The sequence below is a fragment of the Anguilla rostrata genome, chromosome 18 (genome assembly GCF_018555375.3).
Source record: "Anguilla rostrata isolate EN2019 chromosome 18, ASM1855537v3, whole genome shotgun sequence".
Classification (NCBI taxonomy): domain Eukaryota; kingdom Metazoa; phylum Chordata; class Actinopteri; order Anguilliformes; family Anguillidae; genus Anguilla; species Anguilla rostrata.
Window position 1 is genome coordinate 5,588,992 of NC_057950.1, and position 20,588 is coordinate 5,609,579.

A 20,588-nucleotide genomic window follows, 5' to 3' on the forward strand; every position below is an offset into this window, starting at 1 on the left:
TGTACCCTTGAGCAAGGTGCTTAACCTGCATTGCTTCAGTATATATCCAGCTGTGTAAATGGATGCAATGTAAAATGCTGTGTATAAAGTTGTGAAAGTCGCTCTGGACAAGAGCGTCTGCTAAATGCCAGTAATGTAAAGTGTAGTACAATGGTTAGGGAACTGGGCTTGTAACGTAGCGGTTCCATTTTCAAATCCAAGCTGGGACACTGCTGTTGCAGCCTTAAGCAAGGTGCTTCATCTGAATGTCTTTAATAGGCAGCTGTATACGTGGATATATGTAAGCGGCCTAACAGCATCTGCAGAATATACATGCATTGGTCTGCAATCTTGCTGGGAAAAACATTCTTCACTGCAGGGCCTATGTTTTCTTTATTTTTAATGTTTTTTTTATTTATTTTTTAAGTGGGACATTGTAGGAATGTCACTTTTCAACCTAGGACAAATAGTGTCACTAAAGAGGACTTGCTGTCGGAGTTATGTCTTCATTGTGCAAGCATATAACTTTTTCCTTTTCATATTTTACTCCAGCAAACGTGCATTAAATTGTATTTTACTTTGACTCTGTATGACTTTTTTCAGCGGTTTAAGTTCAAACAAACAGATGCTCTGACGCGTTAATATTCTCAATTCTCTGTGACATAGAGGTACAGAGCATTAGACTACAGAGCCCTCACTAGTCCTTTACCTCTCTGTGTCGTAGAGGATTCACTACTTGTCTCTGGAGTTTTACATGGGCCGGACCCTGCAGAACACCATGATCAACCTGGGCCTGCAGAACGCCTGCGATGAAGCCATCTACCAGGTACACCTGTACACCTGTCTGCCTGACCAGCTCATTAGTGCAGAGACTGATGGGTAAATGGGGATGTCATTGTGGGCGTTGCTGAAGTTTGCAATGAGGCGCTTGTGTTACCACCGTCTCATTAGAATTGCATGGCAAAAGTAGCACAAAAAAAGTAATTTTTAAGAAAGGGGAATTTAAATGCTTTGATGTTTTCAAAAAAGGTTTTGTTAAATAGCCTATATAAATCAGAGGAATTAACAGAGATGCGTGGTGATTAAACTTGATTAAATATAATTTTAGGCAGAATTGGCTAACCGTTGTGATGGCTCATTGTGAAGTCCTGAGTCCTGTATGTGTTATACAGATGAGGTTAAATAGGTGCAACAATAAAAAAAAGGGCAAAGACCTGGCAAAACACAGCCAGGGACTCAGTGGGTTAATGCTGTTTCACTGCTGCGTTCACTTCAGGAACACAGGAGTCTGGCTCTTGCCGTGAAGCGTTTCTGAAGAGCCCTTGTCGATACTGAAGGCTAGCTATTGCACAACGGCGTCCCATTCGCCCGTCGGTCACCGTTTCCCCTGGCGACCGGCACACTCGAACCTGCAGCACCTCGATCATAACATTGTGTCAAAGGAACACTCCATTTCCCCCCCCCCACACCTCTACGGATTAGCCTCCTCACAGGAAACGATCCCCGCAGCCTGTCATTACTTTGATATGCAGCCAACAGAATTTTTGAAAAAATAAAAAAAGTGACAGCACCACAGCAGAGGGGGAAGTACGAGGTCCTCAAAGGAAGTGAATATTTTTAATAGGCTCTTATGGAGTTCATGAGCCCTCATTCTCCCATCACTCCTTGTAAAAAGAGGAGGCCGCTATGTGTGTTTTTTCGCACTCAGCTGGGGTTGGACTTGGAGGAGCTGGAGGAGATTGAGGAGGACGCTGGATTGGGCAACGGGGGACTGGGGCGGCTTGCAGGTGAGGGGGTGTACCTCGGTAAATACAGGGGGTGTAACCCCATTGATACTCAAATCTTGCCCTCAAATCCAAATCCGGCCCTGGTCTTCTTTTCTCCCAGGTAAATTAACAGAACAATTAGTGCTGATTGGCCAGTGTTTTCACACCTGACTCCCAGGCAAAGGGAGGGCGGAAAACCAGCAGTTCTCAGCCCTCGAGGACCATGATTTGAGTAACAGGGGTGTACTCTATTCTCGAAAAAGTCCCATACCATCGTCTCACACACATACGCACGCATACTCACAAACATACACAGATACAGGGTTCTTAATTGCTTGTAGCACAGTGGTTCAGAAGCCTGGCTTGTTTGTTACTGTCCAATTGCTGTCACTGCTGTTGTTAGCGATAGACAGTAGGCAGTGATCACCCCACCGATCAATAATTTCCCTCTCTGGCAGACACTACAGGCAAATAAGCACCACTCTGTGAGACCACAGACACAGTCAGCTTTGAATATGATTCCAGACCACAGAGCACTGCAGTGTACCAGGAGCAGCAGGAGACAAAGCATTGGCACTGCATTAGCCCCATGCTAATATACAGCTATATATATATATATATACACATATACATTTATGGTAATATATCACATTTCAGCCTTGTAGAGCGACATGCCCTGGATTAGGGTGTTTGGTGAGAAAATAGGTGATAAATTGCAGAGACTGAATAACCACATGCATCCTTTGCGCTGTCACATTAGAATGCAAATGAATCAAAGGCATTTATCAGAGGTATTTTTAGAAAGCCCTCACAGTAAGTGTGCGTTAAGCAAGAAGCTCTGGCGCAGAGACAGGTGAGACTCCAGGTGTGGCAGCGTCTCCGGAGTGTCCCGTCACGACGACGGTCTCTCTCTGACGCCCGGGTTTCGCGCAGACGCGGGCGGAGTCCTCTCGCCCAGGCGTTCCCGGGCGCAAGGCCCCCCAAATCACGAAGCAACAAAGGGCAGAATCCCTTCGCCTAAAAATCGGCTTTTAGACGGCCCTCCCTCCTCGTGAGCGCCCTCTGCAGACGGGACACAGCGGGCTCCGCGCGCTCTCGCCGAGGCTCCGCCCACTCTAGCTGAGGCTCCGCCCCTCTGATTACGGCGGTTAAAAGAAGCCGTTGTGCCCGGCGGCCGTGCCGCTCCGGCGCACAGAGGGGCTCTTGTGGGTTTGGCGCCTGGGAGGCGGAAAAGCGGCGCACTCCTCCTCCTCCTCCGCCTGCCTCTGAGCGCTCGGCATTCCCCCTGTCCTACTCCAGGCTGGGCCGTCTAAAACCGCAGACAGGGTGTCCAAAAACCTGGAGCAGCTGTGATCCAGCTCTTCTGTCCTCCTCCTGCCCCCCTCTCCCCCCCCCCTCCCCCCCCAGCTTGTTTCCTGGATTCCATGGCTTCCCTGGGCCTGGCTGCATACGGTTACGGGATCAGGTACGAGTTTGGCATCTTCAACCAGAAGATCTCCAATGGCTGGCAGGTGAGGGGGGGGGGGGGATTGGTGGCTGAGGGAGGGGCGATGGTGTTCTACATTGGGAAGGGGGGGGGGTGTGCAGGTGTGTTTTAATTGGATGTGTCTGCCTGGCTCTCATGTTTACAGTCATCTCCTCCTCTGTGGTTCATGTAAAGTTCCCCTGCTGTGGGGGGGGGTGAAATTCATGTGTCTGACTTTGTTTTCTGCTGGAAAGGTCACTGCCTTTTTTGGAAAAGTACATCAACCAGAACATAATGTTTTCAGAACATAATGATGGATTATGCATTTTACGTGCCGTACATTGTGTGGAGGACGGCAAAATGTTTAAGCTTGCTCTCAAAAAACTCTGACCTGTTAAGTAATGCGTGTCAAAGAGTCTTTCCTTATCTCTGTGTTAAAGAATTTTATCATGAAAATCAGTAGAAGTAGCTGAAGCTTGGAAAAAACAAAACTCATGCAAGGCCTCCTTCCCACAAACCTTTGTTCTAAAAAGAAAAAAAGATTTAAATGAGTTTAAAATGCCACCAGGTGGAGGAGGCAGACGATTGGCTGCGCTATGGCAACCCCTGGGAGAAGGCCCGCCCTGAGTACATGCTTCCTGTTCACTTCTATGGCCGAGTGGAGCACGACGGCGAGGGGGTGAAGTGGGTGGACACTCAGGTCAGTCTGTCCTCATAAAGCAGGCTTGCTGTCCATCACGGACAGAGCTAGGAATGATTTGTGCAGGGAAAATATGAGAAAGGGCCTCGCAGCGTGTGCACACAGACACACACACACACACACACACTCACACATTCACACACACGCACTCACACACACACACACACACTCACGCACTCACACACACTCACACATTCACACACACACACTCACACACACACACTCACACATTCACACACACACTCACGCACTCACACACACACACATACACACACGCACTCACACACACACATTCACACACACTCACGCGCGCGCACACACACAGACCCACTCACACCCACAAAATCACACACTCACTCTCTCACACACACACACACACACACACACACACACACACACACACACACACACATACACACACACAGACAGACAGACAGACACACAGACAGACAGACAGACACACACACACACGCACACACACACACAGCCTCTAGAGGCCCCCTGGACCTGCTAGTGCTCCCCTTAGCTCCGCCCTTGCTGTCCATCACTGCTTGCATGCACAGTTTTATCATGTGCTGGTACCATGAGGGTACAGCAGTCATGCATGGGTGAATTTACATGCAATTTACTGTAGTGAAGCTACTATTAGCACACGTACAGAAAGAACATTAAAAATAAATAGATAATGCATTTGTTTATTTTTTTAAAAACTAGCACTACAAGCTGTTGGGAAAATGTGAAAATGAGAATGTTAATATGGTAAGGCCATTGTCTGTCTGCCTGTCTGTCTGTCTGTCTGTCTGTCGGCCTGTCCATGTTGCAGATCGTCCTGGCGATGCCTTATGACACCCCCATCCCGGGTTACAACAACAACACGGTGAACACCATGCGGCTGTGGTCGGCTAAGGCCCCCAACGACTTCAACCTGCAAGAGTGTGAGTCTCAGCACCGCATGCTCCTCAGGCACTTGGCTTCAATAGCCCGGGTTCCAAATGGGACTGCAATTTAAAAGCCACCAAGGATGGAGGTGTAAAAGCCACAGAAAGTGCATTTCTTTGCGCGTTTCTTTATGAGCACTACACATATAAATCATATTTATATGTATGCTCCTTAGAACCAGCTTAACGCTTTCTCTTTGGATTCATAATCAGTGCATTTCAGAAACCCTCATTTTAAGCTCAGCCTCAGGCTGCAATTAGCTGTACCTATTTAAAGACAAGTGACAGGTATACAGTGGGTACTTTTCAGGGAATACGCCAGGGCATTTTCTTTTTTAAGTCCAGTGATAATTGAAAGCTGTGAAAGCCGTCCCATCGCTGGATCATTAGTGTCCTCGAGAGAGAGAGAGAGAGAGAGAGCGTGCAGCTGGGCGGGTTTTGCAGCTGCGCTGGAAAACTGCGCAGTATCTGCAGCTAGCGCATGCAGGCCTGAGGGGCTGACTGGCCAGAGGGGGCGCTGTTGCACAGTGAGCTGGGGATGAGACTGAAACCGGCACTCCGTGGGTTAAACTAAGGTCAACTCTTCACTGGGGAAAAAAAGGCCGTTCATTGACCCCACCTGTATGCCTACTTTCATCCGTTCCAGTGTTTGCACATCCTCATGAGAGGCCTCAGAGTAAACTGTCTATAGTCAGAGCAGTATAAGGTCCTGAATGGTTTGCCTTTTGGGAGGTGTCCCCTTGCCTCAAGCATTGGTCCATATCCGTCCAAAATGAAGAACTACACTATTATGAAGCACATTACCCACAGCTAATGCTGCATACATTAAAGGCATACTATGCAGGATTTTTGCCATGAAAATATCGTCAAATAACCATGCTAAGGCATATCAATAATGCACTTGCAATCTCGGTCTTTATGCACTTTTGCAGAATTTGTGCACAAATGTGTTCTGGACGTTTCTGGGCGTGGCACAACATATATGCACACTAAACATAGCAGTGTACACTAAACACAAATTGTACATAGAAGATGCAGAACTGAAACACAGTGCATGTAATCTAATGTACAAACTTAATACTCAGTTAACCACAGCAAGTATACAGTATGGTATAATATCATAAGACTACAGTAATGTTACTTTAAGGCTATTTTAATGTCATGACTGACAGAGCAGCACCGACCGGCTTCCTCTCTGGTTTTGATCAGCTGCAGCTCTGCAGTTTCTGCCCTGCTGCACTTACAGTATCAACACGGCCTGCACTGCAGAGCAATATTAAAACCTGAAGCAGTAGGTTTACTTGAAGGGACTAATAAAAAGGGAAGGAAGTTTATTGCTTTGCACTTCCTTTTTAAATGTAATTCCCCCTGTGTGGCCCCCCCTCCCCCCTGCGCATACCTCCTAAGCATATTAGCTAATGAGCACTGCAGTCTGGTCTATCCAGGCTAAGATAAATTGGCTTATTCGTTATCGACTGAGCAGTTAGCTCAGAACGGAATCATCTAGAACACCAAGCGGAGCCCTGCGCCAGGGCAGTGCGGCGGGCGGTCTGAGGGTGGGGAAGAGGGTGGCGGCATGCCAGCGTTGCCCGTGGATACGCTCCTGACTGACGCAGCGCAGCAGGTTGGCCCGGGTCTCGTCCCCGCACCCCTGGAGCACCCCCCGGCCGTACTTGAGATGGCGCCTCCTTATCCAAACATGAGTTTGTGGTTTTTGTTTCACAGCGCGTGCCGGGTAGAAGTGTGGATGGGGCATTTACTAGCGATGGTGGAACGAGGCTTCACTGAAAACAAACATGGGCTGGAGCCGTTAATATGCAATCAGAGGCTCTCTGATCTGAACCAATCGTTTTGAACCAGCTCGCTGTAGCTCCGCCCACTATGGAAATGATGGACCCTTACTCTGGCACCACTTATATCTACTGTGGCAGTTGACCCTGCTGAATGGTTTTGGTTACAGTATTTTTCATGCTGGTGTCTACAGTAGGGGTTTACTAGTGACCCGGAGGACAAGGGAGGGATATCACGAAGACCTCTATATTATATTATTTCTCAGCCGCAACCATGAACACTGTGAACACAAAGTACTGTTCTGCAGTTACTAAACTGACTCTGTGGAGGGCTTAAGGATGTGGTGAAATAAAATATGCCAGTGCCCTTTCCAATTATCTTTCAACAAAATGCATAAATCAGATTCTATTTGAGAGCTATGAACTTTGTTCTCCCCATTAAAGACTCAAGGTCTTAAATCCCCTTGATGATTTAAACAGCAAGCTGATGTTGTGGTATGGTCTGATATTGAGTGCGTGTGTGTGTGTGTGTGTACGCATGTGTGTGTGCGTGCGTGCGTGCGTGCGTGCGCATGTGTATATATAAGTGTGTGTCTATACTCCTGTTATTTGAGAGTACCGTCTTCCTCTTTTTCACAGTTAATGTTGGGGATTATATCGAAGCGGTGCTGGACAGGAACTTGGCGGAGAACATATCCAGGGTCCTGTACCCAAACGACAATGTAAGTGATGAAAGCGACGGCTGAACGAGAGCAGGAACTGTTCCCCTCTCAAAAACAGTGCCACTGAACAACTGCTCACATCCAGTCACTGCCTGTGGCTATAATGCCGCCATTGAGGACTGAGCAGGTGCACTCTGCAGAATTAGCAATGGCAACTTTTCATATAAACCAGGTACAAATCTAAAAGAAATTCAGCTGAAGTCCTAAATGCTCTGGGAGTTTAAATTTTCTTGGGACGCCTGACCATGATTCCTCTCAGTGAAATACCAAAAATAAGTGCTGGTAATGTTATAGCAACAGACAGTCGAAGTTACAGTAAACATCCACCCACAATGCACCCTGCCACAGCTCTGAAGACCGCACTGTAAAGATCTGGGTTGCGAAACTGAAGCGGTGTCTAAACCACAGAGAGCTTCTTAATGCTTCTCAGACTTTTGAGATTTAGATTTAGATCTGCATACCAGCAGATAAAAAAACATATATTTCAGACACATCTCGAACACAACAAAGCACAGGCAGTCGCTCACGCAGAGAGAGAGAGAGAGGACAGAGAAAGAGAGAGAGGGAGGGAGGGAGGGAGGGAGGGGGAGAGTCAGAGAGAGAGAGAGATCAGGTTGGGTCATTGTCTCCACAGACATGACCTAATAAGGACATCAAAGATGTAAAACTGGCTGCATTGTCAGGCCGGCAGCCTCCCACTGCCACAGGAACTTCAGCACGGCCATACAGGAAGTGCATTCTCAGAACCTGCAGTGCGCACGGCCCTGCTGGAGGATCAAGACTGGACACTTGTGATGAGAGCAAGCCTAGATTGAGAGTACCCTGAGGAGCAGCGACAGAGTTAATTCAGGAACAGACCGAACAGATGCGTCTTCAGACCACGGCAAAAAAATGGGCAGGGACTGAGTGGACTGACACATTGTGTGTTGTTTTTAACACGTCTGTTCTGAGGGCGAGATAAGCTGGCTGTTTATCGTTAGCTTTTTCGGGATGCCGCCACCAAATGAAAGCTCCGCCCCCCTGATTGACCCGGCAGGTTTCTGAGCTTTCAGTCAGCCAATCGGGCTGTTAGCCGATGAGGTAGCTCCCTGGTTGGTGGTGCTCAGTATCGCCGAATGAAAGCTCCGCCTACCGCTCTGTCCTGCAGGTTATGTCGTTGCGGAAAAAAATTGGCAGATTTCAGGGGAAGGTTCTGGTGGTTAGCCGTTAGCACTGCACGTACCCCTGCTGAATGCAACATACGGGCGTGAGAGGGGCGTAGGGGGGGAAAATCACATGCTTTTGAAGAACAATGAACAATGTATGCTAGCCTGACTACAGAGAAGCATTATTTTGCCCTCATGTTCTGTTTGGCCAGGAAAAACCTGCTCCCTGGGGAAGTCCCTAGGAAGCTTTCAGTGTGTTTTAGGTTGATTAGATGTTTAGGTCTTAAATAATGGATGATGCTTTCACATTAGGATATTGAACTGAGCCATTAAATACATAAAGAGCTGCCCTAATTTATTGTGTTTTTGTTTGTATATGTGTTTGTGTTTATGCGTGTGTGTGTGTGTGTGTGTGTGTGTGCGTATGTGTGTGGGCGCATGCGTTTGTGTATATGTGCGCCTGTGTGCATGTGTGTGTGTGTGTGTGCGCATGCGTGTGTATATGTGTGTGTGTGCGCCTGTGCACATGTGTGGGTGTGTGTGTGTGTTTGTGTATGTCTGTGTGTGTGTCTGTGCACCTGTGTGGATGTGCTTGTGTACGTATGTGTGTGCATGGTACGTGTGTGTGCTTGTGCATGTGTACGTGTGCGTGTGCATGTGTGTGTGTGTGTATGCATGTGTGTGTGTGTGTGTGCATGTGTGTGTGCGCGTGCGTGTGTGTGCTGCATGTGTGTGTGTGTGTGTGTGTGTGCGTGTGCATGTGTGTATGCATGTGTGTGTGTGTGTGTGTGTGCATGTGTATGTGTGCGTGTGCATGTGTGTGTGTGTATGCATGTGTACGTGTGTGTGTCCAGTTCTTCGAGGGTAAGGAGCTGCGTCTGAAGCAGGAGTACTTTGTGGTCGCCGCCACACTCCAGGACATCATCCGCCGCTTCAAGTCCTCCAAATTCGGCTGCCGGGACCCCGTGAGGACCTCCTTCGAAACGTTCCCCGAGAAGGCAAGGATCCCGCACCCTTTCACCTCATCCTTCTTTTCACTTTTCTCATTCATCACATTCTACATTCCAGATTCAGCTGCTCTACAGCTAGTGCCTAAACTGGGGAGCAGTATCCAACCAGCTCAGGGCTGTGGGAAAAACTACAACTGCAAATCGCCATTTTGTCTTGTTTCATGCAAATATGCATTTTCACATTTCATAAAGTGTTAGACGTAGCCTGAAACCATGGAAGCTTGGGTTTCACTTGGAACCCAGCAAAAGCACTGCCAACTCAAACATGTTCCGTCTCCTTCTATAATCCAACGGAATCAATGTCAGCAGGGCAGAGAGCGCTTTTGGCCACAGCAGGGCACCCGTAGCACGTTCACGTTTTACTCTGTAACGTCACGGCTCCCGTAATTTTGGACACGCTTTCTGTTCCCCTCTTTCGATCGGTCAGGTGGCGGTTCAGCTGAACGACACCCACCCGGCCCTAGCCATTCCGGAACTCATGAGGATCCTGGTGGACGTGGAGAAACTGGACTGGGACAAAGTACCTACCGCCACTCTGCCCGCGTCGTCATGGTGGCGGGACCACCGTGTACCTCGCCCCAAAACGTGACCTAGCACTGAACTGGAAACCCAAGCTTGTTTTTAGACCACACTGTTCAGGACGTGCAGTTCTGGCAAACTAACGGGTCATAACTCTCACACTAGCCGTAAATGAAAACCTCACCAGCTGACTGTTGATTACTATGTTGCCTGGACAGTGTCAGTAAATATTTGGCCTTGGACCCTGCCAAGCACCTGAGAAACAAGCAGCCGTCGGTCTCCACGCAGCAGATTTACCAGAGCTTGTTACAGCCAATCAGATGCATTCTCTGGGTTGTGTTGTGTCGTACAGCAACCCTTAGGCCTTTCAAGTAGGCCATGATTTCTGAGTGAAACCAGGGTCAGTGTTATCACCTAAAACCTACAGCAGGGCTGTCAAACTGTGCATACTGGTTTCACTCCTACTGCAGTTACCAGGCCCAAAATTGTAACAAGCTGGTAATTGTTGTTAAATATACATGTTTAATGTCTCTTGAGGGATGACCTGCATTTTGTTCTAATAAGTTTTAGCAAAATAACTGATGATGCAATTGGCTGTAACAAAACATTACCTACGCAGAGGGACCCCAGTGCTTTCCAGTGTGTTATTCACACCCTTAATAAAGAAGGCTGTATAAAATAAACACTACAGGCAATGAGATGCACGCCAAAAAAAAAAGATGGAAACACTTGTACTTGTTCACTGCTTCAGTGCTAGGTGGTATTTTAGGGAATGGACTGTCCTGCTCACGGAGGCGCTGTCCCCACACCTCTCCTCTTTCTCCCCCGAAAAAAAGGCCTGGGAGGTGACGGTGCAGACGTGCGCCTACACCAACCACACGGTCCTGCCCGAGGCGCTGGAACGCTGGCCCGTTCACATGTTCGAGAAGCTGCTGCCTCGCCACCTGCAGGTCATCTACGAGATCAACCGCCGACACCTGGAGGTACACGCCCCTCCTTTGACCTTTGACCTCAGAGTGTATAATAATATGCAGAGACAGCGACGCCAATAGAAACCTATGGGGAGCACATCAGAACCAGGTCGAGGTAGCAGTGGTAAGACTGGGCTTGTAACCGAAGTCGCAGGTCATTCGGTAGACACTCCGTGTCCTTGGCAAGGTACTTAACCGAAATTGTTTCAGTATATATCCAGCTGTATAAATGGATACTATGTAAAAGTTGTGTAAGTCACTCTGGATAAGAGCGTCTGCTAAATGCCTGTAATGTAATGTAACCAGGAAGTACAATTTTTTCGCTCAACAGACATGCTCGCTTGTGTCCCCTAAATCACGTGTACAACGAGGATAGTGCACACATTGGCTAAAATAAATAATAAATTAAAAAATTAATATCTTTGTGCGGTAGGAAAAAAATATTTTTACTTCAGAAAAATAAGAAGTGATTTTTTCTTCTTAATATAATGCACAGAGTTAATAGCAATATTTGAGTGGAAGTATTTTAATTTTGCTGTCAAAAAAGAGTGGAGCCCAATGGGGAAACTTGCTTTTTGAGCGAAACTAATAGATATCAGCAGAGGGCGACATTACATCCGGTGCTGAGGTTGAGAACCGAAAACTGGCCCCTCCCCCCTCGACCGACGCACGTCATTCAGGTCTTTTTCCGTTATCACAGAGGATTTGAACAGTGTTTGACCGCTTTTCCCCCCCAGAGAATCGCAGCTCTCTACCCTGGCGATACCGGTCGGCTCCAGCGGATGTCGCTGATCGAGGAAGGCGACCCGAAAAGGGTCAACATGGCGCACCTGTGCGTGGTGGGCTCGCACGCCGTCAACGGGGTGGCCCGGATCCACTCCGACATCGTCAAGGCCACAGTGTGAGTGACAGGTCGCGACCCAGACCAGCCCAGGTCAAACACGCATTTGTTTTGGATTCAAATACTTCTCTATGCTTTACTGATCTTGTCTGGTGTATTGGAACCAATTAAATACTCTCAGAAAGTGTAAACCGCGCCTTCTAGTCATATTGGCTGGCTCGATTACACCAGGCAATAGAGCAATGGAGCACAGAAAATTATTTGAATCCAAAGCAAATATGTATTTGACTCGGGTCTGGTCACAACTACACCCCCCCAACACACCTGTACGCGAATGCAAACTTAATAATATCTGAGTGGTAAATGGTAAATGGACTGCATTTATATAGCGCTTTTATCCAAAGCGCTTTACAATTGATGCCTCTCATTCGCCAGAGCAGTTAGGGGTTAGGTGTCTTGCTCAAGGACACTTCGACACGCCCAGGGCGGGGTTTGAACCGGCAACCTTCCGACTACCAGACAGTTGGTCTTACCTCCTGTGCTATGTCGCCCTGCGTTTACTCGCTTTTAACGAAAGTGCCGCTTCGCAGTTTTAAGGACTTCCACGACGTGGAGCCGGAGAAGTTCCAGAACAAGACCAACGGCATCACGCCCCGCCGCTGGCTGCTGCTGTGCAACCCGGGCCTGGCCGACATCCTCGCTGAGGTACAGAACCACGGGTTCGCCTTGTAACCCCTCCCACCCGCCCAAAGGGATCACAGAGCTTCTCCACCCTAGCTCCCCAGTGGTGGAACGAACTCCCCGTCCCTCTCCGAACCTCCCCCTCACTATCCATCTTCCACCGTGGCCTGAAGACTCATCTCTTCAGACTACACCTAGACTAACCACCACCACGCTGTATAAAAAATATATATATATATTTTTTTTTAATTATACCCTTTTTCCTGTCACTTGTTACATGTTGCCCCATCCCTGCACTTCTTGGTAATTTGTATTTGTCCTAATACTGTAGCTTATTCTTCTGCCTAGTTGGCTTTGCAGATGTTAGACCAGGATAGTGTTCATTGTTCTCGGCTAGAAATAGCTGTACAAAATAAGTAATTGTACCTTACTGAACAGTTCAGCAGTTGTCTACGATCATGAAAATGCACTTTTGTACGTCGCTTTGGATAAAAGCATCTGCCAAATGAATGTAATGTAATGGGTACCGGGTTTTTAAAATTAACGATACATCGATCTGGATCAATGCAACGGTTTGGAGGGCAACGATCAGGTCCGAGCGATACAACGTGCGGGAAATCGATCCGTATCGTTAGGAATCAAAGCAACGTGTCCATAATCTTGTGGCAGTTTTTTCTCCAGTAACACCGTTATCTGCCAACAAACTGTGTCTCTTATGAGGCCTTAATTTTGTCTTACACACAATTTCCTCAGATTTTTCCTTCATTTGACTTCTCAACCTGAACAACTCAATATGACTGAAATGACAATCGTTTTCATTATAATTGAAGGACTGGTTGGACTGGTTAGATGAATAAGGCAATGCATTTTCATCATGTGACAGGACCCTGGATATGCTTAATTAAATGCAGTTTTCCCCTGTAGAAAATCGGAGAGGACTTCCTGACTGACCTCTTCCAGCTGAAGAAGCTTCTGAACTTCGTAGATGACGAAGCCTTCATTCGCGACGTGGCCAAAGTGAAGCAGGTGAGAAGGAGATGCGAACCCTCAGCTTACTGGACGAGAGTCCCCCCGTCCCCCAGTTTGCCGTTTGATGTCGCCACAGGCTGAGTATTTTGTGGCTGCGGTTTCAGGAGAACAAGCAGAAGTTTGCGGCGTACCTGGAGAAGGAGTACAAGGTGAAGATCAACCCTGAGTCCATCTTCGACATCCAGGTCAAGAGGATCCACGAGTATAAGAGACAGCTGCTCAACTGCCTGCACATCATCACCTTTTACAACCGTAAGATCTGCTGACCCATCAACTTCTAAAACAATAAGATCTGCTCACTAGTTAATCATTTAAAACCTTAAGATTTGCTCACCCTGCTTACCTGCTAGCATCTAGAACTGTAATGTCTAGCCAACTGCCCATACACAATGAAAATATATTGCCATATTTTTTTAAATACTATGTAATATGTTGAGGTAATATATTTACCTTTGCATGTAAAGATATGAAACATGATTTTGTCTCTTAATCATCACACTAATGGACCTGCTCATCGGTTTCTATGCAGGTATTAAAAAGGACCCCAAGAAGCCCTTTGTTCCAAGGACCATAATGATTGGAGGAAAGGTAAATGCATAATCAGCGAGGTTTCTCTCATTTAATACAATTAATTTAAAAGGAAGTAAAAGTGTTTGAGTTTATAAAATATTAAATATCAACTGCAGAACGCCAAAACACACAAAGTTGATAAGCAGCCTGAAGTAACAATATATGAAATGTGTTAAATCGCATAGTCATATTCGATTCGCGCATTGTACACTATTCGATTAGTTTGCTGAAGTCCTGTAACAATTGTTTAACCACAAAGGCAACCAAGCTCATAAACACACGAAACGCTGTCTCACTCGTATAAAACTCGCACTTTGGGCCGCTAATGTGTACTGCAACATTTTTTTAAATTGTAATTTTCAGGGACTAGGCATAAACGACTCAAATTTAAAATTCAAGCTGTAGCGAGTTTCACTCCTAGCTATGGCGTAGGCCTACCGTAGTCTACAGGAGGTCGCTTGTATTTCGTTGACATTCGCGTGTTGCTGTGTTGTCCGAAGTCTGTCCTTCCTCCAAAGAAACCAGGCAAACCATGAACAGTTTGCTCGGGCATATCTTCCCATAAAAGTAAAAGTATGAAACCATAATAAATCACGTAAAACAACGCACAACTGGCCGCGAGTTGCTCCGCCTGGTTTCTCTGAACCTGAGGTACGGCACGCGCGATGCTCGCGCGCGCACCTGCATTACAAGTACGAAACGGCCAGGACAAAAAATACCGTTGCGCATTCTCCAATTTTTAGTTGCCGGGCCACAACTCTGCATTCACGAGGCCTCACATATTTTTCCCCCGATAAGAATTCAGCTTGCTTGTTTACTCGGTCGCTTGGTTGATCTATCAATAATTATAAAGGGTAAGTGCAGTTACTTTTAACGCTTTTAATTTTCGGATGTCTATTCTGTCAAAGCAGTGACACGGCTGCTTCAACTGATTACCTGACTTCAGTGGTCCAAATGTGTGCATCCTTCTACCCTAAAAAAAAGTAAAACGCTGTTTAAAATGACTCATGGAACAACCTGCATTCTTTCATTTGGGGAAACGATACTGCATTCTAACATAACTGTCCCTAAGTCGCTCCACCACTGTAAAACCCGAGTCTGGATGTTTGTTGAGTATGTGGGGAGAATATTTATCCGGAAGAAATAAACATTATTTGCCACAAGATAAATATTTATGTTTATCTGGACCTATTTACGCTGATTAATGTGGGCTATAAGCCATATTCCAAAGACTCTATTTTCCTAGTTTTTTTAATGTAAAAAAAAAAGATTGATTTGTTAGGCTGTATGACATTTCAAATGATTATTACCATTACAAGAATGTGGAATGTGTCCATCAGAGTAGTCAAATGTTTTCCGAGGTACACATATGATTGGACCATAGCATACAGTTCTGTTGATTGGACACGTCTAACATCTGCCCCGCCTCCACCAGGCTGCCCCCGGTTACCACATGGCCAAGATGATCATCAGACTCATCACCGCCATTGGACAGGTGGTCAACAATGATCCCGTGGTTGGGGACAGACTGAAGGTCATCTTCCTGGAGAACTACAGAGTCTCTCTAGCAGAGAAAGGTAAACATTTACAATGTTAAGGTCTCTGTCCACCACTGGCTTTCATAATAATAATAATAATAATTGGACTTAAAAGGCCATTGTGAAAACTTATTTTCACAATGTCATATTCCTCAGAGTATTAGGCATTGTGTTAAGAAATCTGAAATGTGATTGGCATTAAAATCTTGGGGGGGAGAAAGGCCTTATTAAGTATAATTTAATGTGTTAACTAACTTTTTAATGGATTACCTTTCACAAAAATGAACAAAGCAGTGTCATAGCTGTCATAACAAGGAGGTTGGGAAATAACCAGTGGAGAAACGTATAAAAACAGGGGAAACGCGAGGAGACATTTTCATTTTTTTAGGCACTATAGTAGCTAACGGCCCCGTCCTCTCCCCGCAGTGGTCCCAGCGGCCGACCTCTCGGAGCAGATCTCCACGGCGGGCACGGAGGCCTCCGGCACCGGCAACATGAAGTTCATGCTGAACGGCGCCCTCACCATCGGCACCATGGACGGCGCCAACGTGGAGATGGCGGAGGAGGCCGGCGAGGAGAACCTCTTCATCTTCGGCATGAGGGTGGAGGACGTGGAGGAGATGGACAGGAAGGGGTAAGGGGTGGAAGGGCTCCCCCCACGTGCTCTGCCAAGGAAGTCAAAACTGGAGCCTCGTGGTCGAGGGGAAAGGGGAGGGGTAGAGGATGTGGAGGATTTCGGATGAGGAAGCTGAGGACCGTGCCTTGAGCAAAAGATTGTGTTTGAAATGCAGCTCCCAGCTTAACCCAATATGTTTTCGCAATGTTGCTGGAATGTTTTGCCAGTGTTATGACATTGCCGCTACATTGCAGCGACGTTGCGAGAATGTTTTTATCTGGGTTGGTATTCAAATGCAATATTACCTGAATTGTTCAAACACACTGATTTTACAAAAACAACTTTTGGTTTGAATTGTAGAATAAAGCAAATTGACCAAAGTGGAGATTGAGGACAGAAGCACTGGAATTTGTGAAACTTTTTTAATCAGTTTAAGACCAGCTAGGTGAGGATGTGCCTGTTACAGAATTCAACATGGACATACTGCCACTCACCCTGTGTCCACGGAAACTGTCATTTAATCCTCGTCTTTCATTAATCCACCATTGTTCTCCCCCTTCTCATATATCCCTTCAGTTTTTTTTCTTCTGCTTCCTGTCGCTCATTCACCTACTTCCTGTGCCTGTCTGCGCAGGTACAATGCCATGGAGTACTACGATCGCATCCCCGAGCTGCGGCAGGTCATCGAACAGATCCGCAGCGGCTACTTCAGTCCCAGGGAGCCCGAGCTCTTCAAGGACGTGGTCAACATGTTGCTGAATCACGACAGGCAAGAGCGCTCAATGCCGGCTATCTGTGCTGAAAGAGCAACGTTGCCCCCTGGTGGCGGTTTGAAGTACTGTGCACATTCAGTCTCAGACCCCGCTTTTCCTCCTGCCTGTTAGACTATTTAATTTCACCGGTGCACCTGGCTAAATTATTGCATATCCTAAATTAACGAAACAAAGGATGATTCTAAGGGACTATTTCTAAGAAATATTCTCAAATATGTTGAGTTTCACTCTGTATAATGCTGCACAGCTCTAGGAAAGGAAAATAAATTTTGTTGAACAACCATTCATTGGTTAATATTACATGAAGGCATTAGGGCAAGTGGCATTAATCTCCTTAATTGAAAAATGCACTTGCTGCTGGCCTACATGGTGCTGAAAAGTTTATCTGGAGTATCAGTTAAGTGTATTCTTACAAAAGCTTCTTTCTTCCAGGTTCAAGGTGTTTGCTGACTATGAGGCCTACATCAGCTGTCAAGAGAAGGTCAATGATCTATACAGGGTAAGGTGCCAAAGAGAAAATAATGTAGTCCAGTGACTCTTTTGTCACTGGAAAAAAAAAGTCACTGGGAAAAAAGTTTGTCACATCAGTCTAAATATACGTATGTAAGTTTGAACATAATTTTTTGTGTATTTCAAGTGGTCTTTGTAAAACAGAGGGGTGACGCTTTGCCCCGTGTCCCGTTTCAGAACCCCAAAGAGTGGACGAGGAAGGTGATCCACAACATCGCCGGATCGGGCAAGTTCTCCAGCGACCGCACCATCTCCGAGTACGCCCGCGAGATCTGGGGGGTGGAGCCCTCCGACGTGAAGATCCCGCCCCCCAACGCACCCCGCGAGATCCCGCCCCCTAACACGCCCCGCGATTGAGTCCGGGAGTCCCCCCGAAAAATGCACTGCCCCCCCCCCCCCACCCCACCCCCTTCTGTGACTCCGCCCCTCGCTCCCTCCCCAGGCGCTCAGCCCTAAGCTCCGTCCCAAACCGCAGACCTCCGTGTTCCGAGCGCTCGTCGCGAAACCGCGCCTCCAGGTTGGGGGCGCGTGTCCGAACCAAAGTGCGGGCGAACGGAGCGCGGTTTGGGACGCAGCTAAACGCTTCATAATTAGGGAGGGAGGACGGTGGTAGGCTGCGACTTAATACAATCACACGTGACACGGATCTGTGACTGCAACTTCCCATCCATTTCATTTGTGCCGTTAGGGAAGCAGGCAGCAAGCCGAAACGTTTGAGGCGATGGAATTTAATGGCTTTCTAGAATATCCATTTTGGTAAATCTCATGAGTGGTACAAGCATTTGCACACAGAAAACATTCTAATCATATGAATACCGCCCCCCCACCCCGCCCATATGTGCTGTATAGACATATGGGTTGATTCAACAATATATTTTAATATGCCGTTTTACTGAAGAAGGCTTGTCATTTTCTACTACATTTCGTTACCCAGCATAATATTGTATAAAATTATGCGGGGAAAGAAACAACCCAAAAAAAACCAAAAGGATCCCCCAAAAAATCAGGACAAATAAAGTGGCTTGTTTTCACATTTGCACTTAGAATACAGGCGGAGTGACACCTGTAGTTCTTTTACCAGGGAAGGCCTTGATAATGACTGTGGAACAATGTGATAGTCAAAAAACATAATTATACAATTTCATAGTGGGGCTAAAACACTTTGCTGTACTTGAATGTATTTTAGTTTTAAAGCTACTGTTGTTTAAAAAAAAAAAAAAAAAAACTAATGCAACTTGTGTGTTTGTGGATGTGTGTGTAAAAAAAAAGTTATTTTCTGTAGCAGGTTAAGCTCTTTCTCCCACACCATTTCAAAGTACTGTACTGTGGTTACGCTTTGATTCTCGAAACTGAGAAAAGGAATAAACAAGTATCACAGGTGGATTCGCGAAGTCATTCAAGATGTCGGGCGTTTGGGGCGTGGGGGGGATCAGTTCCTCTGACAGAAGTCACAAAGCAAGTTCCAGGCTAAAAAAGCAGCCCGGTACCCGTGTGCAAGCAGCCGCCTCTCCCCGAATTACACGCCCGGGTCCGGAACTGGCCCGACTGGAGAGGCCTCATTCCCATTCCAACTGGCTCCCAAGTTGCAGTCTGTTTTTTGCGCTGCCTGTTTGGGCGTACTGTACACATGCCTGGGCTGTAAGCAGGTGCTTTTTTTTTTTACTGAACCATTTCAATGGTAACGGTAAATGGTGCATTTATAGCGCTTTTATCCAAAGCGCTTTACAATTGATGCCTCTCATTCGCCAGAGCAGTTAGGAGTTAGGTGTCTTGCTCAAGGACACTTCAACACGCCCAGGCCGGGGTTTGAACCGGCAACCCTCCGACTGCCAGACAATCGCTCTTACCTCCTGAGCCATATCGCCCCATTGCCCATTCACAGTGAATTTCTTTTGAAAATGGAAGGCCAAAATCCAATTTAAAGTTTAAATTTAATTAGGGTCTCTCTTTGATGGAGTATCTGTCGTGACTGCTCTGTCACCAGGTTTGCTGTTCAACAGGTGAAATGATCTCATTGTGCTTATGGAACAAAATGAATTGTACTAGCCTTTCACAACCAATCAGTTCATCTGATGTCAAAATCGATGCAGTTAATCTGAATTTGCATTAGTACATTCTGATATCAGTGATAGTTTTAAGGTGGAATTAGAACTAAAGTCTGTTTTAATTTATTTTTTAAAAACATACATAAAGTAATATTTATCTGTCCAGTCAAGTTTAGCAGCTTACAAAAAAAAAAACAAACAAAAAAATGCAACCCAACATTTATGAATTTGTAAACCAGTTTTTTGGAAGGGTGATTTTATACAGATGAACAGGGTGGTTAATGACCTTGCATAAATAAACGCGCTGTGTGAGGAGCAGAGGCTGACCTTTGCGATTATATGCGTGGGATTTTGGGCGGGAAAAAAAGGAAGAGAAAAGAAGACACGCTTTTTTTTTTTTCTCCCGCACGTACAGTAGTCATACCTTTGCTGGACGCTGCTGAACTGTAAAACCACGCTTTCGCACAACCCGCCGTTCCCAAGGGAGGTGCCCGTTGCTATGGAACACCACGTGGGCGGAGTCAAAGCCGCCCTTCCGAGGGCGAGAGGCAGGACTCTCGCAGTCCGTACCCCGCACCGCGAATCTCGCGGCTCTGCTAACGTCCTGGTTTTACACGGCCTTGCGATTCACCCGTTTCAAGTTTACAGACTGAATCCGCTATTGTAACCTTAAAAATCCTAAAATCCACACTGCTACCTTTCACTCCGTGCTCCACGGTTAATTGAATATCTCATAGTTTTTGTGGAAAGTCCTGTCAGTGAGGAGAAGAAGTAAAAAGGCGAATGGTCTAAACAGGGTTCGCAGCATGGTAAGGAAAGGTGAGGCTCACTAAGAACAGAGCATTTGTTGCCATTGTAGGCCTACATGATCCATTTTCTACCCAGCAATAAAGCTATATTAGGTTATATTAGCCCTAGTTAAATAAAGAAAGCATGTGACCAAACAACTTTGACCAGGCTATGTTTAAAAAAAAAAAAAG

The 20,588-nt window shown here is 46.5% G+C and overlaps 1 protein-coding gene and 1 long non-coding RNA gene across 2 annotated transcripts in view; one reads left to right on the forward strand and one right to left on the reverse strand.

Moving 5' to 3' along the window:
- Positions 1-14,941, reverse strand: part of LOC135244675 (uncharacterized) — a 24,749-nt gene extending 9,808 nt beyond the window's left edge. The window contains exons 1-2 of the long non-coding RNA XR_010327030.1: positions 14,565-14,941; positions 13,479-13,687 (exon numbers count right to left, since the gene is read on the reverse strand). This is a non-coding gene — a long non-coding RNA (uncharacterized LOC135244675). The remainder of the gene's footprint in view (positions 1-13,478; positions 13,688-14,564) is intronic.
- The window catches only part of pygb (phosphorylase, glycogen; brain), a 22,621-nt gene extending 3,677 nt beyond the window's left edge, over positions 1-18,944 (forward strand). Inside the window, exons 2-20 of the mRNA XM_064317155.1 lie at positions 704-805; positions 1,688-1,766; positions 3,153-3,256; positions 3,779-3,910; positions 4,734-4,845; positions 7,278-7,360; positions 9,360-9,503; positions 9,943-10,035; positions 10,871-11,017; positions 11,743-11,906; positions 12,437-12,551; positions 13,452-13,553; positions 13,661-13,808; positions 14,086-14,144; positions 15,562-15,703; positions 16,091-16,298; positions 16,915-17,049; positions 17,486-17,552; positions 17,741-18,944. Of these exons, the coding sequence (XP_064173225.1) occupies positions 704-805; positions 1,688-1,766; positions 3,153-3,256; positions 3,779-3,910; positions 4,734-4,845; positions 7,278-7,360; positions 9,360-9,503; positions 9,943-10,035; positions 10,871-11,017; positions 11,743-11,906; positions 12,437-12,551; positions 13,452-13,553; positions 13,661-13,808; positions 14,086-14,144; positions 15,562-15,703; positions 16,091-16,298; positions 16,915-17,049; positions 17,486-17,552; positions 17,741-17,920 (2,316 nt within the window). The 3' untranslated portion in view covers positions 17,921-18,944. The remainder of the gene's footprint in view (positions 1-703; positions 806-1,687; positions 1,767-3,152; positions 3,257-3,778; positions 3,911-4,733; positions 4,846-7,277; positions 7,361-9,359; positions 9,504-9,942; positions 10,036-10,870; positions 11,018-11,742; positions 11,907-12,436; positions 12,552-13,451; positions 13,554-13,660; positions 13,809-14,085; positions 14,145-15,561; positions 15,704-16,090; positions 16,299-16,914; positions 17,050-17,485; positions 17,553-17,740) is intronic.
- Positions 18,945-20,588: the final 1,644 nt, after the last annotated feature.